The following is a 27261-nucleotide window of genomic DNA, read 5'->3' as shown; positions in this document are numbered from 1 at the left end:
GTTTTGTATCGTTTTCATGTTTTATTTCCTAACATACAAAACACTGCAAAACAACAGTTTCTAATATTCTCAGATATTACTGTTTTTACATTATTGATATAGGTGTTTACCCAGTTAAATTGTTTCTATTAAATATACTGTTCTTAGAATCAAAGAAGCTTCAGGTCAAGATTTTTGGCTAGGGCAAAAATTAAGTGGAGATTGGGAAGATGGTGGTAAACTCAAAAGTGCAGCACAAACTGCAAATACCTACCTGAAACTTTTCACAGCTATACAAGTACATGAATACAGATGCTATTAGGTGTTTGCAATATACTAGGTGTTTCTAAACCATGTCTCACAAACCAAACCACACCACAACACCAAGTTCATGTTTATGATTCTTGTGTGTGAAGGTGTTTTGTTTTCTGGCTTGTGTGTCAACATTTTAAACATAACAGAACCTTACGGAGATATGGAACATACGTTTCTAAATTCTTCAGTGCCCCAACCAGTGACATATCTGGGGGGGGGGGGTTACCAGGCAAACTAAAACTCTGGTGCTTTCAGTTTGGTCTACTGCCGAGGTTTCTGTGGCCACTGACTGTGTACGAGGTTTCTTTGACAACAGTAGAGAAGCTGGAAGCCTTAATCAGTTCATACATCAGGAAATGGTTGGAAGTTCCATGCTGCCTCAGTAGAGTGGGACTTTATGGTAAAGGAATACTGCAGCTACCAGCATCTGCTCTTACCGAGGAGTTTAAGTGCGCTAAGGTCAGACTGGAAATGACATTAGTAGAGTCACGCGACAAATGCGTAAGGGAGGCAGCACCTGTGCTGAAAACTGGAAGAAAGTGGGTGGCAAAGCTGTGGAGGATGCAAAGGCTGCCCTTCGAATTGGTGATATCATGGGGCAAGTTCAGCATGGAAGAGGGGGTGTTGGTCTCAGTTCCGCTCCTCCTACGTGGCAGGAAGATGGTAGTCAACGAGGTGCAAAAGCAGGAGGAGAGGATGAGGTGTATAAAGGCCATTTCCCAGGCCAAGCAGGGAGAATGGATGAGACGGGAGAGTGTGGAACAACGCAAGATTGGCTGGCAAGACCTATGGTCAATGGAACAGAGCAGGATCAGTTTCCTCATCAGGTCAACATATGATGTTCTCCCATCACCACAGAACCTAAACCTCTGGGTAGGAGAGGATCCCTCATGTCCTTTTGTGTTCATCACCTGCAACATTAAGGCACATTTTGACAGGATGTAAGGTGGCTCTTAGCCAAAGACGGTTTACTTGGCGCCATGACCAGGTGCTGCGATGTTTGGCCTTAGCATTGGAAGACAAACGTAACATGACCAATAAGTTGCCACCTGTTCCATCAAAACATTACACACAAAAGACAACATTCCTCCGTCCAGGAGAGCAACCACCAAGGTGTTAAAACCAATCCTCGCCCAGGACAACTGGAAGCTGCTAGAGACTGGAAAATGCTGGCAGATGTTGGTCAACAGCTTATTTTCCCACCTGAGATTGCCACCACTAACCTTTGACCAGATATTGTCTTGTTGTCCGGATCAGCACGCCTTGTTCACCTGGTAGAGTTAACAGTGCCATGGGAGGATGCTGTAGATGAGGCGTATGAGAGGAAGAAACTGCGGTATGCTCAACTAGCCACTGAAGCGGAACAGCGAGGATGGAGAGTCCGGGTTTACCCAGTGGAGGTGGGTTGTCGAGGATTTGTGGCACACTCTACAACCCGGTTTCTCAGAGACGTCGGATTCAGTGGCCAAGAGTTGCGTCACACAGTGAAGAACTTATCTGAAGCAGCAGAGAGGAGCAGCAACTGGCTGTGGTTGAGACGGAAAGATTCTGGCTGGGGATCTCAAGCACAATAGAAAGAAAGAAACGCTGATGTACAGCTAAGTAAGCTGGGCTGAGTTGAGTGGGGGACGGAGGGGGGGTGATTCTGGGACGCCAGAATCACCGTCGAGCCCTCTTGAGGTGTCCTGGGCTAGTCGACGAAACACCGAGGATGGAAGGTGCCCACTTGAAGACCCCAGAGATGTACCCTACTTAGCTCAATCCAGACGGTTGTCATGCTGATGCTCTGGGGAGACCGCACTGTGGTTGATCCCCGGAGTCAGCATCGCAGCCGTTGTGTGTGCTGATGCACTAAGGAGGCAAAATAAGCTGATCCCTGGAGCCAGCATTACACTTCAGCCATCAACACCAGACACAAGGATATCTACATCATCATATGGAAGGAAGCGCAAATGGATGGAGACACCTATGGATCACATTAGTTTACTGTAAAGCTACGTCTTAGTTGGTGCTTATCTTGGCGAGAGCCGAGTTCAAATCAGCATGAAGTTTTAACATCTACTCTTGTGTAATGGAAATCATAATCGGGAGTTTGAACCCCCCCTCAAAATTCATTATTCAACAACATGGGAGAGAAAAAAATGTCAGCCATCTGCAACACTGTAAACACATATCTAATTGTGATTGGGCAGAGTCCTGTCATTTTTACACCACATTCAGCCTGAAACTCCTTTAATTGGACACGCATGTGCACATGTAGTCGAAGATTAATACAGAAATGATTGCCTCAGCTAATACTAGCATTTGTCCTATTACCTTTAAACCAGTGGTTTTCAACCTTTTCATCTCAAGTACCAGTGTTTCCAGCAGGGACCTCCAGCTGTACCAGTAACTATGTGCATTCTAAATAGGGTGACCAGACATCCCGGTTTAGCCGTGACAGTCCCGGTTTTCCGTCAGAGGTCCCGGTGTCCCAATATTTTGCTCAAAATCTTTAAAAATTCCTGATTTTCAGCTACTTTCTGTAGCACCACACACTCTAAATGCTTTTTGTCAAAATAACGTAAACAACCACTTTTAGTTTATGGCACCTGCAGTGAAAACAAAATAGATAAAATAATGTACCAGAGTAATCAAGAACATTATTTTTATAAAGTGATTATTATTATTATTATTATTATTATTATTATTATTATTATTATTATTATTATTATAAACTCAATATAAAAGTAGCAATACGTATATAACACAATATGGCAAGTTAAACTAATTAGCCACAAATTATACACCAGGGAGTGTACTGAAATTAGCTAGCTGGTTAAAAAAAATAAGATACTAAGAAGAGTATGAGGATGGCTATTTAAATAACCATTAAAATAGCCTACATTTAAATGGTTTAATTAGTCTTATCAATTATTTAGCAATGCGTCCCGGATTTGAGCTTTGAAAATCTGGTCACCCTAAATCTAAAGCCTGATTGGCACATGTGAACTGACTTTTTATTTTACAGGACATCGGGACCTTGTGTTTTGTTTTTTGCAAATATCAGGATGTTTAGCGTTATTTTTTTTTTACTATTTGCTTACACGATAGCTTTAGACAAGTTCTAAGTTGACTATAAAATCTGGTCCTGCGAAAGTCTTGCGATGTGATTTATAGCTGGAATTGAGTAGATCTGGTCGGGCGATAGCAAACCACTAGCCATAGCTGCTTTTTGAATGGCGAAAAGGGCTTGTTTTGGTTCCGCAAGATTTCGCTTGGAATTTTTCATGTGTTTTTACCGCGAATGCTTTCGCGTCCTCGTTGGCTAAGTGCTAACTTTGATTTGGTCCGGCCCATAGTCTTGTACATTCGGTCAAGACCCAGATTTTGTGACCGTTTAATTAACAACTTTTTGTACTTCCAAGAGATTATTTTGTACCATTATCACAATGACTACTTGTTTTATAGTCACAGACCAAAGTATTGGCACCCTACACTTAATAAAAGAGAAAACATTTTAAGTACAAGCATTTAGTGAACATTAGCCACTAATTAATATGACAAAGACCAAAATACACAATTTTTTAGTTTAACAAACAATCTTTATAAAAAAATTAAAAAAAAAAAAACACAAAAAAGATTTAAAAATGTGTTGATGACAAAAGTAATGGCACCTTTACATTAAGTCTAAAAATTTTCTAGAACTAATTAAAAAATATATTCATTAGTTGAAAATCATTTGACAGTAACTAAGCTGCATTATAAAGTCAAAATAGCCAGAAAAAGAGGTCATTATTTCCAACATCTGCTGAAGAAAAAACGTTTTGGCAACAGCAGTTGATGATCAAGACAAAGGCGTTGGTTTCACCCATACTTCACTTCTTGAATGGATGTTTTCCCAAACCTTTTCTGTCTCATTTAAATACACCAACATGATTCACATATTATATTCTTTATTCATTCAATCTAGGCAGTGATCCTAAATACCTCTGCTGTTTAGTCGGTAAAATACAGTAGGCCCCTATGTATACTGTTACGTTTATGAAAATCAAAAAGGTAATTGTGCATGTGAGTTTCTTCAGTGTATTTCTTTCTGTAAAATGCAAAGGGGAAATAAATACCATCTGTCTAAAATGTTTAAAGAACAGAGGGATTTACATTCCCCACAACTTCGATAAATTTAATTTACTCCAAAATACAGTAACATGAATAAATGTGTAATGTGTATACTGTACCTGCTCATATCTCTAAAGTGTAGCCAACCACAGGTGTGTAAAGTATCTTTCTCAGTTGATCTCTGACCAGGGCGCAATAGGTGATGGGCTAGCAGCTGTTTAAAAGAATAGGATTCAACTGGAAAGTATAGGTTTGATAGGAAAAATGATTGGCTGATCAACTTAGGACAGAGGGCCAAAAATGAAAGAGATTGGGAGTGCAAGAGGCAGTTGGGTGGGGTCTGAGACTTAAGAGCAACACAAACCTGAACCTAGACTATACTATTTACAGTTTTTAGACTAGTTCTCATTTTATCCTGGGATTAGCCTAATTGCCCTTCTCTATACTGTCTCAATAATGTATCATTACAACTGTGATACCCAAGACAGATATGCCTACTATTCATGTCTCCTGCTTGTACAGTACTGGTTTGCAAGCAGGATTTGAGCGAGAAGAGAAAGGCACTATGCCCTAGGGCCACATTATAAATGAGAAATATACCAGATCAGAAGGGTCAGATTCAATTGGCAGCCACTATCCTGCTTGTAAGAGTTGACGTCATCTTTCACCTCCTTGGAGAAATGATATTGATTTCCATCCCTGCAGTGATCTTCAGTGCCTCAACCCACAACCATGCACAAATCACTGCCTCTTCAGATAAAGAGCTGTACAACCTTCAAGGTCATTTCAGTATGTATTAGTTAAACATGTTGTTCAAGGTATTGTAGCCTTTATCTGAGACTACGAAGGAACTGTAATGACAACTAAAATACCATATATTGCTACCTTTTCCTTTAGGGTCATTCTGAGTTCTGTTGAACCATTACTGAGTTTTAATCATTATCGTTTCCTTAGTACCGGTACCGTAGTCTCATATAAAGGCTACAATATCTTGAGCAACATTTTTGGGTGAAAAAGTGCAATAACATTTTTCCTTTCTGAACAAATTACTATCAAGATGTACTGTATGATGCTATAATCATAGGGGGGCAACCAGAAGCACCAAGCGGACATTACTTTGACAGCCTTCTCTTTCAATAAAGCTATTTGTCTCATACTGCAGTGCTCCCTTTTACTTATCACACAAATCTGATGCTTTGCTTGTTCCATTGGGACAGACAAAGGGATTGGGACATACAAATAATGCTTACAAGGTGTGGTGCAATTCAGCAACATTTTCAGGTTTCATGTGGAAACTGAAAGATTATAAATGATTGGGGAAAGAGGGAGTGGGGGGGGATCCACTCCCTAAGTTAGAATGTGAACGTTTAAATATCACAAGGTTTGTTTATTTGGGAGAAGCTGCACAGCAATTCTATCACAACCCTCTGTTCTAAACACCCCCCACCCTTATAGTCTCAATCAATCACTCAGTCACTTAATCACTCAATCATTCAACATTCATTGGGTAGACCAGCTGCACACATTGAGCTGTTGTATACCTTATTTTAAACACTATTGAAGGGGAGGGATTAATTATAAAATAAGTCCATCACATGGTCAGTTATACAGGAATGTTAATTCATTTATGATAAATGTTTTTAGATTAGTTTGCTTATAAACAATAATAAATAAATAAATACAGAGTGTTAGCAACAGTTTAATTGGGAAATACAGAACAAAACCCTACTTTTACTGTCAACAGTTTGTAAGTAGATTAAATACTCAAGTGGTGCAAATATTTTATCCATAGTTAAACATGTTTTATTTTTGCAAACATACAAACAACACAACTGTAGAAAGAGGCTTACTAGAGGAATATGTGAAAAACAAATTGAGAGAGGGGACAAAGGGATGAACTGGGTGGATGCTTAAATATCTACTTCTAGAATATAGAGAGCACATAAAGCATATGAAATGCTGCAAGACAGATCATGTGAGGCAGATCTACAAAAGCATTACATCCACAAAAAGAGATCCAGAATACCACCACTGTTCTAGAAGTAAAAGTTGCTGCCTCAGTTCACTTCCTGTTCTGTAGCACTGTTTCAATTCAGTTAAGCAGCTGCAATCTAACCTAAAGCATAGGATGTGATATGATACCAGGAAGAAATAGATTTTTTTTTGATCTTCAGCGTTGTTTTTGTTTGAGGCTTGTTTTCTTAAATCAGTTGTTTTAGAGAGAGAAGTTTATTAAAATTTCTCAAAGAACCCTTTTAACCCAAAAGACCGTTTGAAAAAAAAAAACTACACATGGATGTGGATGTGAATCAAAGAAGATATTTTCTGTTTATCTTTAGGTTCGTTTTACAACTGTGCTACCCCGTGTGTCTTATGTCAGGAAAGTATTAATAGCATCAGCTTTTAAGGAGAATTACATGTGAGAGAATTATGGAGCCCTTCATTCTTTATATAGGGTCACCTACCAGTGAGACACTCATAGTGACGTCACAGTAGCTTACGTACACCATGTATAAAGATAATGGTGACTCAGACTGTGCCTGTGGGAATGTTTTAAAAATAACCAAGGGGATGTATTTTTATGTTTTATTTTACTCATTTCCCCTTCTTGCCAATGCTGCAGTATACAACGCTTGGATAATTTCTCTAAGTGCTTCAGAGACACTCACAAGTTGTGCTAAAATGACTCATACCAAAGAGCTGATGGGTGAAATAAGAAAATAACAAGCACATTTGGCAAGACATCACCTGTGGATTTATATGACATGGTGTTACCAGAATTTATTGTACAGTGTAATTGATTCTTTGTCAGCTCCAACTTACTAAGTTATTTTTTAATTTATGTTTTTCTTCCTTTAAACAAGTTCCTTTTCCAAAATACCTTTAATTTATTACAGGGTACATTATGGCAGTGGCTGAGAAATGGTACAAAATATATATTTTGGGAGTGATTTGGTGTTTGTTATTGTGGCAAAGGAGTCATGTATGTTTAGCTCTTTTTAATCTTATTGTTGAAATGCTATTGCTTTAAGAGTTTTTGTAGTTAAATGTGACCGTATCTCTTTTGTGAAAAAATAATATTGTTCATTTTAAATTGCCAGTAAGGAAATACAACTTTCAGGGACCATATAACAAGGCAACAATTCTTGGCTTAAATTTTGTGAAGCATAGTGAGACTTAAGGCATCCCTTTTAGGAGACTTTATTGAAGGTGTAGCCCCCAGGTCACATGGGACTAAAAGCCAGGACACACCCACGCTTCACTTCACCTAGTGTCACTTTTTGATATAATGGATTTCTATGTACCCTCACACAGTAGGGCGTTGCATGAAAAACTACATCTTCCAGAATACCATCGCTATCCTAGAACACTGGTAATCAATTGAACTAATATACCTGTTCATAATTTAACAAGCCATGTAGGTATAAAAGGACAGGTTTAAAAGAGAATAGTTGTCTGTGGGAACTGTGTATAGACCTGAATGCGGTGTACATTAAAACAAAGTACTGTAAATAAAGAAACTTTGTCACAATTTGTAATTATGAAAAAAAAGTTTTACATTGTTAATGTATAATTGCATAATTTTAGCAAACAATGCTAAATTGTAACTGAAAGTCTTTTTCTAGTGTTACTTTTGAAATGATCGTTGCGTAATAAAATGGTATTCACTTTTCTTTTGAATTGATCTGACTCACTGTGGTTTCGTTAACCAAGCCACAGTTTTATGTTTCTGTTTTCTGGTACTAATTTAATTTAGAGTTTTTTCTAGCACGTCAATGTACTAAGTACTGAGTAGTGTATGTTAACTTTATTCTACACATTATTAAAGGTACAGTAATTGTTATTAATACCTGTTCAATTACCCATACAAATCAATATTGCAAACTAGTATCAGTCCCAAATGGTTTGGATAATTGACTCTCTACTGTATTTTGTTACCATTAGCTTGTTAATAACTGGGTTAATGAGAAATCTGTTTTTTCATGTTAAACCAGATAGTTAATATAACAGTGTATTGCTTTTAATTTTATTTATTTATTCTAATTTTAGCTATTAAGAACACACAGGTAATAATAAATAAGATCTGAATTGCATTTATTTTCACATTTATTTGTATTAATATTGTTAGTAAATAAAGAACTTATTACATTTTGTTTCAATACACCCACACAAGATTGAACACATGGAACTGAAACTCTCAAAATGTATACTATCAAATAACAAATATTACTTTAATAAACTATTGGTATGTTAAAAGAAAGTGAGTGTAAAATCTGTGTAAAAAATGTGTAGAATAGTGACTGAGCTAAAGAGGTTTCCAAAAAATGAGCTGCATATTTATTTTTTCCACTTCAAACAGCAGAGGTAGATTTGATTACATTCAAGGTCGTGTACTCGTTCAGTTTAATAACCAAAAAAGGAAAAAAAAAAAAAAAAGTTAAATGATTGAAAGCAGAGGTTTCATTCTGTCATTATATACTGTAGAGGAAAATACAATGTTTGAAGACAAGAGAAAAATGCTTGTTTTGTTCTCATCCAAAACTCCAATAGTGTCTTATTAAAGAATGATCCAAGTCATCTGTTATATTTATTATTATTATTACTATTATTTGTTTCTTAGCAGACGCCCTTATTAAAGTACCTTGCTCAAGGGTACAGCAGTAGTGTCCCCTACTTCGGATTGAACCCACAACCCTCCGGTCAAGAGTCCAGAGCCCTAACCACTACTCCACACTGCTGCCCTGTAGAAAACATCACTTCCTTGTTATTTCACGACTCGATAATCAAATTCATTTACTTGACAATTAGGCTATGACAGTAAATTGTACTTTACTGTATAAGTGCTCTTTACTATTTTGGCATTTTCAAAATTCCATGTTTTTTTGATGTGTAAGTCAGATAGCAAAATAACAAGGTAATAAAAAAAATAATAAGTACAGATGCAAGGGTAAGGGTACAACCTAATAAGGCAACTTGTGTATTTCAACACAATACATTTTGAACACAAACATAAGGACATTTTATTAGATGGTTTACATGGGGAATCGGAGGCCAGTATATCTTTATTTTACTCAAGGTGTCTCAGATCATACATTACAGTACTGCCTATACACATAGATAGATATAGATATAGATGTAGGCTGGACTATAAATCAGAAATATATGTAATTTAACAGACTGTTAGAAATTCCTATTCTGTAATATATATAGGTTGGATAACCTGTCACAATGGGTAAGACAGCAGACCTGACAGACTGCTAGATGGCCAAGTAACTTTGAAGCTGATTTGGCCCAGCCTCTGTTTATTGGTGCAGGATGTGTACTCACTGAAAAGTTACGCACAATTAAAGTTTTGCACAAGGAACATTTATGTATAGATAAGACAAACATTTAAAAAAACTGATCCCACTGGTCCTTATTTGTAAATCTAGTATGTATACCTAGTTTGTATTCTGTACTCAAGATATATTTTTCAACCTCCTTGGAGGACCATCTGTGGTCACTGGCCAGTGATCTCCAGATATGACGTTTTAAAAGCATATGTTCTTTCAGGAACCTGAAGCTTAACAGAAAGTTAAACCATAATATTTTTTAACAGTCATCTTTTGGTTCAAATGATACTATGCTGAAGTGAGATCCTAGGCAGGTTAAATTGCCATATACACAATAATGCTGCTACTGTACAGCTCTGCCATGTCTACTTAATTAAAAAGCCTCCATATCACTCACTGGTGTCTCCAATAGACATTAGCTATGGCTCTATAACATTCATTAGATAAATACATTAATGTACTACACTCATTAGATACAGATATCCACCCTAAAACATATATTTAGCTTATGTTGATAATATATCTCCCTGTGATGCCCATAATGATTATCTTGCACAAGTTAGTAGAGTTCTAGGTAGTTTCTAGGTTTTGCAGTTCAGGCATGTTCAGTCTGATGATGTATTTCTGTTGTGCTGTGATTTAGCGGAATGGTGGCTCACTAAGCCACAAGAGCATATTCATCCGGTTTTTTTTTTCCTGCACTTTCACTCCTCCAAGATTTTGCTTTCTGGGCTGGATGGTGTTTTTAAAGGACTGCAAGACTGAAAGAAGAGAAAATGTACATTCACAAATGTACCATTACTTTTATTTTTAAATGGTAAAATAGCACTGAATCAATTCTGGATTTCTATATTGTAATCCAGGTAACCTACAATGATTTTCTGGAATGAAGATATCAAACACCACAGAAAGGAAGCTAGCATTCTACAGTGCCCCGTGAAGTTAGCTGAAGTTAACTTAAAGCATTCTGAAAGTATTAGCTTTTTTAAAGAATGCTTTCAACATAAAAAAGGCGCTACATTTTACAGCTCACGTATGAAAGGAAATTGTAAATACTTTTTAAAAATATAAAAAGTTGAAATGGTGGCAGCTGTTTAAATCATGAAAAAAGCCCCCTTGACATTTAAATATTCTTGCCACTTATTGTTGCTACATCGTGTGTACTGTGTCTTTTAAGTATAGTTGCATTTGTTCTGATATCTGTATCTACATCTATAAACTGGAGGATGCTCTTAATGCTATTGCACTGCCGCCACTATTGGAGAACATCTTGTTTTATCTTCTGAACATCATATTGTTTTGCTTTTTTTTGGAAGTCCCTCTTAACCACATTGCTTTTTTTCTTTTTCATTAATAGCCATCATTGTAAGGGACTTTTATGTACAGCGATGAAATATGAAGGATTTGGCCATTCAAAAGACAAAGCTGTTCTCTAAAACATATATTCTGATTATCTGTGTGTGTATACATAATGGTTATAAGAATGTAAAAATGACTGTTGAATCAGTACATAATAACACTGAGAGCATTCTGAGGCACAAGACCACAAGTGCTTTCAAACCTCCTGGGATATGGTTTTCTCACCTTTCTGCTTTCCTCCTGCTCGAGCTCTGGCATCTCTTGATGCAGGTTCTCCATCTCTTGAGAGGGCCCCTCTGGTGTTTCCTGAGGGAGCTCCTCTGCTGCCTTGTTGATGTCCTCTTCGTTATCATTAATAAGGTCTTCTTCATGGTCACCCCAGCTGGCAACAGTATCCTCTTCGGTACTTTCATCTGCCTCTTGGCCAGCATCAACTTGACATTCCCATTTGTTGTCTTCAAGTAAGTCCTCATCCTTCAAAGTTTCTTCTACATCTTCTTCTTCATCTACTGTTTCTGCCTCTGTCTGCAAAAACAGGTATATATAAAGGGAACTATTTATTACAGCAATCAAATTAATTAATGTACTATTTCATGTATTATGCTACTGTCATGTATTATGCACTTTCCACTGTACTTAATGCACTATGCATTTTTCACTGTATTATGTTTTTTTTTACTGCATAGCATGTATTATGCATTTCTCTGTATTCAAAGTATTATGGATTTTCTAGTTGTTACTGCATCTTGTAAAGCACTTTGTGATGGTGGTCCACTATGAAAGGTGCTATATAAAATAAAGATTAATTAATTAATTAATTGATTGATTGATTGATACATTTTCTTTGTGATTTATTTATCAAAATGTTCTGCTTTCTGGTATATTAATCTAGGCCATTTATACAAAATAACATAAAATGTGGTCTAAATCATTTTGAATTTCCTGGGTGGGTGAAAACATGTCAGCCACTCACCCAGGCTTTGTGTCATGTGTGCATTTTGCAAGCTTTTTGATAAACTTAGGACCAAGCATGGAATGAGTCATGGATCCCTTCCGGTTTCTCCTCTTAAAAATATCTGTTTCCTTGTATTCCCAATGATTTCAACTTTAGAGTAAGTCTTTCGTGCGACATTTTTGTAAGTTGTAAGTATATTATGTCATACAACCTTTTTGTATCCATCCTTGCAATATCTTCTTAAAAGATTCAATTTTGAGTCTTCCCTGTTAAATGATTGATTTTACACAAAGGTAGGAACATGAGTAAAACAAAAGTACACTGTGAAAGTATATAGGTTTACTTTGTTTTCAAATTTTAGGTTCAGGATGAGATACTGGGTACAGTGAAATCACTTTGTATTAATGTGTCATGTCAATGATCAAAAGAGGGCTGGGAAAATTACACATTTGGGTGCCTCATGCAGCCATGCAAAACATTTGTTTAACAAAAAAGGGTTTATACTTGCCAAAAGTTCTCCAGAAGACAGTATTATGGCAGACATAAACGTTATTCATTAGAAAATGTTTTCAACCGGAGACAGTAAAGAGTACTAATGTGAAAGACTAATGTGTTTTTACACTAATGGTTCTGATGGATAGAGCTCTATGATTCAATGACTGTATTCCTCTACTTGACGGGCCAAAACTGAGGGGTTACAGGAGAGCTGCCAACTACCGCTGGTTAATAACTAATGGGTACATCCAGTGTCAAATGAAAAAGATTATACCAGTGGATGCTGAAGATTTATATGCAGTTGAGGGGAAAAGGCATACATGGCCTTAATGTTGACTGCTGCTGCCGCTGGTGAATTCTGCATGTTCCATTAGGCACGGTCAGCTACACAATTGTCTAACAAGGTTCACATCTTGTTCTCTTTCACACCCACACACAGAACTGGAATGTTAAAAGCTACTGCATTATCAAGATTTCATAGCACTGACTGACAGGAGCGAAGTAGAAAACTGTGACTGGAGAACACAAGCAAGGTCTTCAAGCACATCAATGACTGTAAAGGCTGAATTCATAGGAAATTGAACATTGAATATTTTCTTAATTAAAAATTTCCACCACCTTTCACTGATAACAGATTTGCTATTGTTGGATTTTTGAAGTAGTAAAATGCCAGTAGGTTCTGAAAAGTTCAAAGTTACACTAAAAAATAATAAGATACAATATTTAAGATGAATCTAATTATAAAGACAGAAAATATACATTATGTTCCGTGTTCTCTTTAGTACAGATTAAAATAACTTTTTATTGGGCCCAGAACAGAGCCCTGAGGAACCCCCCGATCAACAATGTTGGAATCAGATCGGAAGTCCCCCAGGGTGATGAACTGGGTACGTTGAGAAAAAAGGATTTGAACCAGGCCAATGCCATACCAGAAAGTCCAATTTTCTTTTCAAGGCTCTCCATGAGTATTCCATGATCGATGGTATCAAAGGCTGCTGACAGATCTAATAAAATGAGTATGGACAAGGTACCTCTATCAATGCTCATTCTAAGATCATTTGTGACTCTCAGAAGAGCAGTTTCAGTGCTGTGACCCTTTCTGAAGCCAGATTGAAAGACTTCGAAGAGGTTATTGTTATAAAGATGGCGACAGAGTTGGCCGGCAATTATCCTTTCGATAACCTTGGAAACAAATGGGAGATTGGATATAGGGCGAAAGTTGACTAGGTCGTCTTGAGGAATAGAGGTTTTTTTTTTAGTAACAGAGTGACTGCTGCACTTTTTAATTGGACTGGCAGGCACCCAGTAGATAGCGAGACAAATACTATATTGTGTATTATTGGGCCCAAGGATTCAAGGCAGTTTTTTAAAAGCCAGGTGGGACATGGGTCCAAACAACAAGTAGTAGGGTACATCTTCTGTATTTCCTCCACCACTACTGACAAGGTAGGGAGACAAAAGGCAGTTAGTGGAAATACAATAAAGGCAGGGGCAGTTGGACTAATGTTATTTGGTCTATGGGGCACTGTGGTGCAAATAGTAGTTATTTTATTACTAAAAATGACATTTGTGAAATAGTTCGGGAAAGGGAGTAAGAACCAGAGTGAGTACCAGGGTTCTTATTAAGGATCCCATCAATTGTCTTAAATAAAGTGGCTGGATGATTTTCCCACTTGTAATTATATTTGAGAAGTAGGAAGCCCTTTCTGTAGGAAGAGCTGAACGGTAGTGGTCAATATGCTGCTTCCAGATGTCAAAATGAATATTAAGATTAGTCAATATAACGACGCTCGAGCCTGCGCCCTTCAGTTTTTAAAGCTGTCAGTTCATCAATATACCAAGGGGACCTGTGGGCTAGGGTGATGTTATGTGAGTGCAGAGGGGCTACCTTGTCGATAATACAAGACAGAGTAGTGATATACTGCTAATTATAATGTCTCATAATTGCAAGGACACTGTCCTGTACAGAGAATTAGAGACCTGCCAAATAACATTGAGGAAAGGGCTGTTCAATAGTGTTGTACAGTAATTGGGGTAGGAAAACAGATTTTTAGGGGAACCGTCATAATTTATGATTCTATATTAAAATAACACATCCACAATGCAAAAACAAATACATAAACGTTAAAAGTTAAAGTACTCACTTGTTGTCAGATGACAAGAAATTAAGAAGTAGCAAGGGCAGTAAATTACCAAAGAGCCTTTATTTAACAAAGAATATTATCATTCATAACTATAAATCAATAGTGCTGAATTTAGAATAAAATGAGGCTGTACAAAGTTGCCGGTCTTCGCTGGGGATTCCAGAGGGAGCGTTGCATTGGCTCTGGCGCTGCCGCGGGTTAGGAAGCAAAACCAGCAGGGACTGTTTCTCCTCATCACGCTACAGCGGACCCTACCTGTCAGGCGCCTAGTGAGCTCTGGTGCAAGACTGGTCTTTGTCCTCCAGAGGCCAGTAACTCACTGACATCTGCTCTCGAGTCTCTGAGTGTAAAAGAGGAAATTAGCTTGGTCGTGGGATCGGCGGATGACCACTGAACCTTCAGTTCTCATGAGCTGTGTGGAGAATTGCTGTGGTGAGGGGTAAAAAATAATTGGACATTCTAAATAAGGGATAAAATAAGTGGAAACTCTGAATTTAAAGAATAGTATAATATAATGTGAACTTGGCCTAACCATGAATTAACACTTGAACACTTGATTTTTGGCCATTTACTGTACATTATATATATATATATATATATATATATATATATATATATATATATATATATATATATATATATATGAACTAATGAAAGACTGCAGTTGCAACAAAAAGGTATGAAGCATGCTTTGACAGAGGGTGAAGTTGTTATGCTTGCCAGCTATAAAGTGTGTTGGCTAACTGCACGACACAAAAAGCCCTTTACTGGGAATTTATGAAAGGGGTTTTTATTGAAGCATCTGACATTTTGTTAGAGAAAATGAAAGAAAAAAAATGAGGTGATCCGTAAAATTCGCGCCTTCCAATTGAGCAATGACATGGAAGCTTGGTGCATTACCATTATATCTGATCACATTTTTAATGATCTAATTGCTGCTATTAAACCAAGCCCAGCTTTCAGCATTGCATTAGATGAGTCAAGTGATAACTGTGACATCCCTCAGCTATGTATCTGGGTTCGATGGGTGGATCATACCATGGCCTGTCATGAGGAAATGCTGATGCTGTTGGGCATGCACGGACAAACGAGAGGCGAAGATGTTTACACAGCAGTGAAAGACTTTTTTCACAAACACAAACTGTGCCACTTGAAAAACGAATTTATGTGACAACCGGTGGTGCCCCAGCAATGTTTGGGAAAAGAAAGGGTGTTGTAGCCCTGTTACGTGAAGACGTGCCAAATCTATTGGCATTTCATTGTATTATTCACCAAGGGGTGCTGTTCTCTAAAGCTGGAGGTGGGAAAATGGCTCACGTCATTAATAAGGTCGTCAGTGCAGTCAATCTGATCAGATCACAATCTCTTTATCACAGACAGTTCGCTGAATATCTGAAAGATATTGACACGGAGTATGGTGACCTTCTGCAACATACAGACATACGGTGGCTCAGCCATGGATGTGTACTGGGAAGATTCCGCGCATTATTACCAGAAGTAAAGATATTCTTTGAAACTATCGGTCGGGAAGGTGAGTGGGTGTGTAACCTTGCATTTCTGACAGACTTGACAGGGCATTTGAATAAACTGAATATTGCAATGCAAGGAAAGGGAAAACTGCTAACAGATCTCATCATATCTGTAGAAAGTTTCAAAATTAAATTAATGTTATACCAAGATCAACTTCAGGGGCGTGATTTCACACATTTTGAGAATGGGATACACGTGAGTGCACTGAATGCTTGAATGACCTGCTGACTCAATTCGAACATCGTTTTCATGACTTTAAAAGGGTTAAAACTGCATCATCATTTTTTAAAGATCCCCTCAAATTTCCCATTTCACAGTGTAATGACATTGCATCAATTGTCAATGCTAAAAGAGGGGCACTGGAGGAAGAGCTTATTGAACTACAGACAAGTGATTTCAGTGTCACTGACTTTCCAGCTCTGAGAATGTGGCAGAATGTGTCTGGTGGAGAACTACAGTTAGTTGCTGCAAAAGCAATGTCTGTATTTGGTTCAACGTAGGCTACGTACTCTACTGTGGGCTACATCAAATCCAAATACCGTTCAAAATTGACAGAGGAACACTTGGAAGCTGAACCGAGATGTGCTGTAACAGATATGGAAGCAGACTTTATGGCCCTGGTTAGAGAAATGCAAGTTCATATGAGTCATCAGTAATAAAGGTAATAAAAAAATATATATGTTTTTTTATTTTATTACTAACATGCTTTTTATAGCTGTGCAGTGTTTCTCTATTCTTACATGATGCATTGAGTATGTGAACTGAAAAAAAACTTGGAGGGGGGGGATCTGTAAAGACAATGACTTGCACCAACTGCGGCCCCATGTCATGTTTCATGTGGCCCTTTAAAATTAATGTTTGAGAACCTCTGGTCTAGGATGACCTGCTGAGTGAGATGATAATGCTTTAGCACCGCATTCTTCGGCATCCCAAACAAAGTGACACTGGGTTTGAATATGCAGGGTCTTCTTCGTCTTGCCCTTCTCCTCTGAACGTGTTCCTGCCTCTCCTCAACAAGAGCCAAGTGTTGCCGCATCAGGAAGTGTACCACAGCAGCCATTCTGAAGCCAATGGGCCAGTTTACATGTGTGTTTTTTTTTTTCACGTGAAGTGGCCAGGCGCATGCATGTTGGGAAGAACTTGTGAAAGTGCCCCAAAAAAACATCTGCAGTATTTTATCAGGAAAGTCTAATTTACCCGTAAGAATCAAGGAAATGCTTGTGAAATCAACACCCACTTACACATGGAAACACAAGTTTCTCAGGAAAATGTTAATTAGCTCGTTCAAGTGCCTTACGTAAAGACACTATAAAAGTCACATGGGAATACGTAAGTTACCATGGTCCAAGTATGGTAGCAGGGAAGTGCATTTTTTGTTTGCAGTATTTCCCTGATCAGATTGATGTTGCAGATAACCCCACTTTTTTCTCTGTCTTCCCTAAAACTTTGCATAATGCTAATTATGCATGGATCTAAATGTGTTTGTAAAGTATCATGCAGATTGTATTTACTAAGTTTCTGTTTAAAACTTTTACTAAAAATGTTTGATAAACTGCATCGCAGGCTTGTGAATTCAGGTGGTTACAGCTACTGTACAGTACTTCAGAATACACTTAGAAATAGCTTTCCAAACAATTGTCAAAATATCTTCTATAGTAAGGTTTTACTAAGTACTATGTTTAAATGTGTATAACTATACTCCCATGCAATTTCTCCTAGTTATGAGCAAAACCCGTCCACCATCCACTTACGCCTGTTGGAGCGATGAAGAGACTCGGGTGTTAATATCTATAATAAGGCAAGAGGATATGATGAGGCAGCTTGATACAATGCACAAAACCAAAATTGTTTAACCAACTCTCAAAATTCCAATACTTTATTTAGCAGAAGCAGTCATACAAGTATAGCGCAAATGAGAATGCTATATTTGGTATTAAAGAGATACAAAATAAGCTAATAAAACAAAAATGTGATACAAAAAAAGCACACCGTCAGGATACAAAAATAAAGATAGCAGAGCATCTCTAATAGCAGGACCCTCTTCATATCACTGTTGAGCAATTTATGCTGGCAGCTGAGGTAGCTGTTCCTCCACTTCGCTCTCCGTCAGCAGCCACTGATGCCTGAACACCTCCTTACGGTCCACAGATTGTGCAGGATGCAGCAGGCAGTAATAATTTAGGGAGCAAACTCATGGTTCACTTCAGTACACTTCAATAGTATCCGCCACGTCCCTTTCAATAGCCCAAATACCTGTTCATCCACCACTCGGATTTGGCCCAGTTTATTATTAATAAAGATATAACCCCCCACAGATGATATGTGAAAAGCAGCAACACTTAAAGTATTAAAACAGCAGGCACAAACCATCAGAGCTTTATTAACCATTTACGTCAAACACGATGTCACATAGATTTCCTCAGGAGAGTCTCTCATGTAGCCTTCTCTACACATGGAGTCAGTATTTTTGGGAATTTCCTGCAAAACTGCATCAGAATCGAACTGGGCCTTACGCATGTCTAATTTAAATATCCCCCCCTTCCTCATTCATTTGCATAACGTTGGGGGGAAAGTTGGCGTTCCCCAGAAAATGAAAGGCTTCACATGGAAATGCAAAAAGGTACCAAGTCCATGTAAGAGTAAGCACACATGTAAACTAAGCCAATGACAGGTCTCTGCAGGTGTGTGTTTTCATACAGCTCTTAATTACTCACTTCTACAATGGTTTGCACCTTGGAGGGTCAGCAATTGCCAAAGTGCAAGGCAAAATCCTTACATCACATTATAATATTTGCGCCAGTTTAGTATCCAGATCCCGCCCAATCCCATGCTGTGGTGGAGTGTCCCGCCCCTATGTATTTATTTATTATTAATTGTATTTGTTTGCGGTGCGGATAAAAGCGCCACGTCTTTTGTTATTGTTTTTTATATTTATATTTAAAAACCCTGTGAGGATGCATGACTGATCAGCTACTGATTATTTAACTAGCTGACAGTCATGCGTCCTTACCAAACGCGTGCAGACTGTGGCCGAGGGGTAATAAGATAATTAACAGCAGTTAACCCCTCGGCCAGAGTATAAGAACCTGCAGCTGTCCGTACTGCAGGGTGTGGTGTATAGAGGAGAGTACGGGGAGCGGAGAGAGAGAGAGCGTGAGGAGAAATAACGGCATTTAAAAAAACGACTGCTAAACAGTATTTGTTTATTCGTTTGGCCCTTGTGCCTTTTTGTTTTGTGTTTTGTTGTTTGTTTAAATCTTTTGTTTTGTTTATTTATTCATTAAAAACGCTGAGTGCAGTAGCATTCAGCTTCACCCGCCCATCCACTGTTTTGGTTTCAGTTACTTCCTGGTCCGTGACGTCACCACACCTCACCACTGCGAGCCATCCTGCCACATATGCACTTTTCTTCATTTGAATGCATTTCAAGATATAATTTTAATGGATTAATGATGGCAAAGTGCAAATTTGATAGCGGGTGCACAATGCCAGGTGAACACCATTCTTTACATCTACTCCCATATGTTCCATTCTGACTGCCCGTAACAGTGTTATGGCATTTTTTTATTTTTTTTTTAACACGAGTCGCTCCAATATGATTTGAGCATACAGGACTTCCAGTAAGCCATCTGTCCTAAATGCTGCACAATGTGATATGCCTTTCAAAAAACTCAATTTCTGTGACAGTTTTTTTCAGATATCTGTCATTCCATAGTTTACAGTAGGTATTTTCACAGTGGGTAAGGTTCCAGAGGCAATTGTCAGATGCTGGCTTTTATTATGCCTGCTTTTTCCTGTAAATTGAACAAACCTCCACATTAGGGTTATTAAAAGGTACCCTGTTAATGAATATCTAACTTATACGACACATTTTATGGGTGTAGTTGATTCTTAATAGATAATGTTTTATCTCGACCAGGCTTCTTGGCTGAGAATGTGCTGTTCTCCAATGTACAACTGTATTCTTTCCTATTTGTAGTAAACTGACAACTTGTTAATGTGCCAATGCTATTATTGTATTTGGTCTACTTAATGGGTGGGTCTTGGTAAAGAAGTTGGGTTGAGATAAAAAAAATAAAATTAAAAAAAAGTAATTATTTATTTATTTATTTATTTCATTACATAGATAAAATGATTAGTTTAAATCTGTTAAACTCTGAAATGATTTTAATACTACCCATTTATCCAGCTAGCAAACCTATTCCTGGTTGACATAACTGGATCAAACCATGATGTCTCAAACTATTCCGTACTCAAAAAAAGATAACCCTCTGAAGAGATCACTACCAGTTAGAAATTAGAATACAAAGAAAAGTCAAAGATGTTTACTAACAAATAAATTGTTTCCATTTCACTGGTATAAAAAAAGACTTCATAGTACAGTCAATTGTCAGATTAGACAAATTTCCTGATACTACGAATTCTCTACATTGTCCTGGCCAAATTTAGCAGTCACTTACTGTAAATTACTTTTTATAATACTAATTCACTTAACACAAATTTCCTGTTAGTGGAAAATCAGTTTGGAGCCCTTCCAGGCAAGAAAAATTTGAATAAAACAAATCGCTCTAGTTTGAACCGCTGAATGTAAAGTACATTGGGAAATGTATTAACTTGCATCCAGATTACTGCCTCCTATAGTGTATTATAGCGCTGTTTTGAGACTACAGATCCTATGATGCACTTCGATTTGCCATAGTGCTTATGCATCATATCCTTGCAGACAAAAATGGGAAGTGTTGAAAGCAGTGGATAATGCACCACCATACAGAAAAAGAAAGATGTTGCTGCAGATTAAATAACATTTTGCACGACTTCACACAAGCGTATTATATCGTGTTTGTCAGCGACACTAAATCGTATTTTGCCATGCTTCAGCATGACACACAACACCAACACTGAAAGGTGTTAGTTGAAAAACAAATAAGCATGTATCAGATGGCAAATTGTGCATTAATTATGTACACACTCAACCTCAGGATGTAGGTCTTCTTTTTCAGTCCAGAAGTGATCTGTTGATAGGGGTTAGTTACTTTGGATAATAGATGTACTTGTATTTAAACCCGTGTAACAAATCATCTCTTGAAACAACTGTGCAAAATAGAAGCTTATGGTCTGCTTTCCCAGCAGCTCCAAAACCCCACTGAACTTGGAGGTGCAGCACTGTTTCTCCGTACAGAACAAAAGCTACTAATTCAAAACCCTACCCTTCGGAATACCCAAAGGTCCCAGGATGTTCAGAAAGGTAATGGCAGTGGTAGCAGCAGTTCTAAGAGAAATATAGACAACATATATAGACAACCTGCTACAAAAGGCAAGTACAGAACAACAGGCCGCAGAATACAGGGACACCATGCTAACCCCTATTCCAACACCTGGGGCTCTTGATAAGCGTCAAAAATCTAATGTAAATCCATCATAAAAATGTACTGGACTTCAACACAGTGCTAAACAAAGTCAGACTAACCTGAGATTGAATATCAGCTCTACACTCCCTAGAAAACCACATCAAGCAAGACACAAAACAATTTGTCAAAGCCTTCCGACCCCTCTCGCCTCAGTTATACCTCTGGTCTAAGACACTGGCCTGCACATGAGACACTTTCAGCTGTGTCTCTTAGCAGCGTGGAATGCTACCCTTCCAGACACAATGAAAGACACAAGCAGCAAAAGACGCAATGTGTATTAAAAACCATGTCAACTAGTCCAGGGGTTCCCAAACTGTGGTCCGTGGCCCAAAGGTGGGCCATGACACAGTCCCGAGTGGGCAGCGGGAGCAATGACATTCTATCTATTGTTTTCTATTAATAGCGAAAAGCAGGCACCGGCGGCAGCTCTAACTCTAGAAAAATAAAGTGTAGCAAGGGAGTATTGACGGTTTGTCAATCAAAGCAGAAATTCGCAAATCAGAGGTAACAGATTGCGTACCTGTAGGCGGGATGTAAAGCGAGAGCTGTGACAACAGGGCAGTGTTAAGGTCATGTGATCACTGCTGGCAGATGTAAACAGTGTGTTCAGTATTAATAAAATTACAATATGTCGAATCCGCTACCAAAGAATATGTTTTGCCAAGTATAAAGAAAAAAGGCAGCTACAGGAGTTTGAATGCATTTGTACCATAGGTGCTGGATTGTGTTTTTTCTTTTGTAGAAATGTTGTCATACTAACTTTTGTAAAAATTAATTTGATGCTATGATTAATACATTGTTATGTGATTTCCATCTTTCACAAGATATGAAAAATGGACAGTTTAGAGTAGGTTTATTTATAATGGTACAGGTTTAAACATATACAATGCTTTTAATTTGACATTTTCCCAAGGAGTGCTAATAGTGGGCCATTTTTTTATTATTTATTTCTTAGCAGACGCCCTTATCCAGGGCAACTTACAATTGTTACAAGACATCACATTATTTTTACATACAATTACATTATTTTTTACACATTCTTTTTACATACAATTACCCATTTATACAGTTGGGTTTTTACTGGAGCAATCTAGGTAAAGTACCATAGCTCAAGGGTACAGTAGCAGTGTCCCCCACCTGGGATTGAACCCACAACCCTCCGGTCAGGAGTCCAGAGCCCTAACCACTACTCCACACTGCTGCCCATAGTGCCTACTGCTGCAGAACAGGTGGGCCTCAGGTAAAAAAAAAGTTTGGGAACTCCTGAACTAGTCTACACAGGTACTGCATGTGCAATTGACATGTCTGAGCTTGGATTGTATGCGCTATACCATGAGCTTCTTAATTTTAATTCTGAGGGATGCCAACTTAATATTTCTACTTCGCCAGGTGCTTCAACACGGTAGTTGCACCACTCATTATTAGCAAGAGATATGCCTTTAAAAACTCCAGTTGTCTTGGCAGCACTGCAGTCCAGACAGTCTGTAAGACAAAGAGGGTCACTTTAGAAAAGTTTTAAATAAAAAATCCCAATACAGCAATACTATCACAACCGTGTAGCTTATTAGTGAAAGTAATAATTTAGCATCATTAACATTTTTTTAATTAAATGAAAACGTTTATATTCTTGACTTCTTCTGTGGAGTTTCTGAAGAAGCTGGATGGTTCAGTGCATCAGCAATGCAAGATACATGTAATGCACATGTAACTAACTTTTCAAAAGCTGAATAGCTAATATTGACACTTCAGCAGAGTGCACTGCACTTACTGTGCACTGCAGTGAAACATAAAAAGAGCTTTTGCTAATGTTACATCAGTCAAACAAAAAATACTAGGCACACTGCAGGTCGATAGATGCACCATTTAAAAATTGTTATGCATAAATACTATTCTCTTATAATATGATATAGGCAGAGAGAATCACATTTTGTTTCTGCATTGGGAGATTTTTGTTAGTATGTTATAATAGGATGAAGACAAGCATAAATGTGTATGGAATACTCGTTATTTAGAAGTATAGATATATAATTAATATATAGTATAATAATTATTTGTAGAATGTTATGTTTACTTCATTTACTCAATTCTATCTTGTGAATTCACAATATTAATAGTCTACATACTCACCAAGCTTTCTATCCATGCAGTCCAACCAAGGGTTTTTCTCCTTTTTTTGGTTCCAAATATCAGGCCAAAAGGTGAAGGTGTTCTGGGTCGTTTCCAACGGCTCCAGTCAAGTCACAACTGCCAAAACTGCTTTTAGAATTTTCTCTAGCTGGGAAATGTTTGGCTTCAGAACTCAAACTTGTTGAGGAAAGATATTGTTTATTTTCAAAAAGTAAAAGAATGTTTGATTTCCGATGCTTCATTTTGTACAAAATAAAAGTAAATAATGTAATGTTGTACAAAAAAAATAAATGTTGTATGCTTTTAATGGTCAGAAAAATACAGGATGGCTCGTTACAGATTTGTACAGGCCAGAACTTCCGTGACTGATCTGTTGCTGCCGGTAGATTATGTGCATGTCAGTTGTGGTGGTCATGCAGAATTCTGGGTTAAACGTTAAAGAAGTGATTCTACCCATAGCGATGCTTCATATAATAAATTGGAATATGCAATGGCTTTAACCCATGCTATAGCCAGCATTTCCTTATTACAAGAGAATAGGAGTGAGTAAACACTTTATTAATTAAATGAGAAGTGGGTAAACACCATATCCTCTTAATGAGAAGTGGATAAACTCAGTGTACCCGCATATACCCTCAAGTGCACTACTGAGTATCTGAATCTGGGGGTACATGGAGGCATCTGTCAGTCTGTATGTCAAACCTACATTTTTAAATGTGCACACAGTGGATGTACTGTAGGACATGTAGGTGATATACTTTTATGTTACTGACATGCTTGCTAAATTTGGCAAATCTAACTGTGGAACGGCAGTCTGCCTCTGGGGATGCAATGTTAATCTTGAGAACATTCATTATCCATGTCACTACCTAGCTTCCACAATTTTAATAACAGTCTAGGAGACAAGGTTGTCATTCACTCTCTTAAATCTGCAATTACTATGAACCTTTCCTACTGGGGGATGGGGATAAGCTTTGAAGGTACTAAGAACACAGACAGGTCATCTGGTTGTTGAATGCAGTAATCCTCGTATTTGATCAGTCGAAAGTTCACAAGATTAAGCAGTCATACAAACATGAGTGTGATTCAACAATTCCCTGCAACTTTTTCTCTTTCACTTTAATCTCCTTCTCAGCAGAGCATGAGGCTCAGAAGCTGTGCTTGCTGAGTTCCAGGGGCTTGTACTACTGTACTTACATGACCTGGCTGCACTCCACCCGGAGGTATGAGAAGAAACAGCAGATCCCCATGGCAATATCTTACTAAGTGACTGAGATTTACTAAGCCACCAGACACTCAGCCCCTGACTTCTATCTAGATGATTTCAACTGTAGGGTGAACGCATGACATTCTAACCTAAAGGGACTTGTATTAGCCATTTAGCAGGTCTCTAGAAACTAGCTAACAACCTGCCCTCAACCTCCTTTATAAAAGTAAATGGTCAGATGCTTGTTTTTCTCAATCATTTTCGTTAAAAGCAGTATATATATTTACAGTCGCTAAGTTTTTAGCCGTGTTTTAATGTTATTTTGGCCGTTTTGGCTAGTTATCCCCCTTCACGGCCTAGCGCATTGCAAAGCCTGCAACTAAATTTCGCCTTTCCCCCGGGTCTGGCACGTTCTCGGCTGCGTGTATTCTTGTTTTAACTAGCTTCAGGCATTTGAGGTAAGTAGCTGGACAGGGCTACAATTAATTATTTTGATCCCGGCTGGGATAAAATAGTATTCTATTATTGTATATATTGTTGGAAATGTTGAAAACCTCCAGTTTAACCGTGTCTGATGGACTATTTTTTCTCCAAAACGGAAGAATATACAGTAAAATTGTTCATTTTTTTTAATATAAAAAAAGATTGTTTTTCTATGTATTATTGTGTCTGTTTTATAAGCGGGATAACACACTCCAGAGCTTGTGGGTTGGGTTGCATAAACATATGGCTTTGTTGGTATGAAGGCACGAAGCCGATGTTAATGCAACACAACCCACGACCTATCGTGTGTTATCCCTTACATATAACTGATACATTTGCCCAACATTTTGTAAAATTCAGTTACTACAATGGTTTCAGTCCTAGGCCTTTTGCAGAAATTGTGACAAGCTGTGTCATGCTGTTATTATGTGGACTGATGTCCACATGACCTGAGAAGTGGGGATCCCAACCCAGGCCTCACTTTAATGAATGCTGACCTGGTCAACTGGAAGCACCACTTGCAGACCTTCATCTTCTTGAACCTCCACAGCTCGTCTTGTCTCTGCATTCTCCTCGTATGCCTTAAACACATCCTCTTCTGCAAGAAGAAATACAGAGAGGGGTGGAATATATAGAAAGCAGTACAACAGTGACAGTATGTGGGGGAAAGGGAGAATTACAATATTGTTTCCACAATGAACAAATATATCAAACCAAAACCTTCGGGTGAATCTATTATACTGTGTATCTCAAGATGAACAGACAGTTATAGTAAAAGAAATCCCATGTTATGCAAGTTGGCTTTAAGAATTTTGCTTGTTCTAAAACCCATAGCAAATGCTTTCCAGCTAGGGCTTAGCAGCAGTTCTACAACAGAGGATTCTACCACCCCCAGGCTTCTGAGCCACACATCTATCCCAAAACAAATGTTTTTCTTGTTAACCAGCCCATGAAAAAAACGATGCAGTGTCCCAAACAAGTTAAAGTAAAATACATAAAAACAGATAATCCATTTGTCAAAATAACTGGATTAATATCCTTTGGTTTTTTTCTACTTTTTAAATAATCTATTCTTGTCTCTTATTGAGATTTGATGCAACAATGCAAATAGTTCAATACACTTATAAAACATGCACTTTATTCTACTGGCAAGAATGAGCACAGATTTAGAAATGTTTCAAACACAGACTTAATAAAAAAAATAAAATAAAAAAAAAGCCTGGCAATGGCTTGTGTTGTATTACATTGTTTTAAGTGTTATAATATAGCTTTAGGAAAACATTTTGTATCCCTGTAAAATAATCAACAAAATCCATTAATCTAATTGTTTCTTTCAGGTCTAGGTCAACACCAGTGTAAAAAGTCATCCTAAATCCACAAATTACTGACAAGTGAAAGATTGCTCCACAACAATATTATGAATCACACAAATGTTTTTCTTGCCAACCACAGAAATCAAGGCTTTTCAAAAGAGTGTCAGTATTTCAGTTGTATCATCAAAACCCTATTGTATGCTCTGATAAACAAGAAAATTACATGAATGTTTTAAATGCTTAATGTGTTATAAATTCAAAGAACTAGTAAATCAATATATTTTAAATAATTAAGGAGAGGAATTAATGTGTCTCATATAAGCTCTCTTTCCTCCCTAAATCAACTATAAAAAAATTATTGCTGCCCAAATGATAACATTTTACCAAGGCATTTAATGCATTTCAAATGTGAAACTGATTGAAGTTTAGCAGTGAAGATGAAAAATCATTGCAATAATGGCCTTCTCTGAATATTTTATGGAAATTGCTTGCATTTATTAACTGTAGTCTAAAGC

The 27261-nt window shown here is 37.7% G+C and overlaps 1 protein-coding gene across 1 annotated transcript in view; it reads right to left on the bottom strand.

The window, feature by feature from the left end:
* Positions 1–5956: 5956 nt before the first annotated feature.
* LOC117435597 (doublecortin domain-containing protein 2-like) overlaps positions 5957–27261 on the bottom strand; it is a 76533-nt gene continuing 55228 nt past the window's right edge. The window contains exons 8-10 of the mRNA XM_034058912.3: positions 25931–26031; positions 11310–11609; positions 5957–10486 (exon numbers count right to left, since the gene is read on the bottom strand). Coding sequence (XP_033914803.2) covers positions 10430–10486; positions 11310–11609; positions 25931–26031 — 458 coding nt within the window. The 3' untranslated portion in view covers positions 5957–10429. The remainder of the gene's footprint in view (positions 10487–11309; positions 11610–25930; positions 26032–27261) is intronic.

Source organism: Acipenser ruthenus, chromosome 3, assembly GCF_902713425.1.
Source record: "Acipenser ruthenus chromosome 3, fAciRut3.2 maternal haplotype, whole genome shotgun sequence".
Lineage (NCBI taxonomy): Eukaryota > Metazoa > Chordata > Actinopteri > Acipenseriformes > Acipenseridae > Acipenser > Acipenser ruthenus.
Note: the sequence above shows the minus strand (reverse complement) of the source record. Positions and strands in the feature narration are given on the sequence as shown.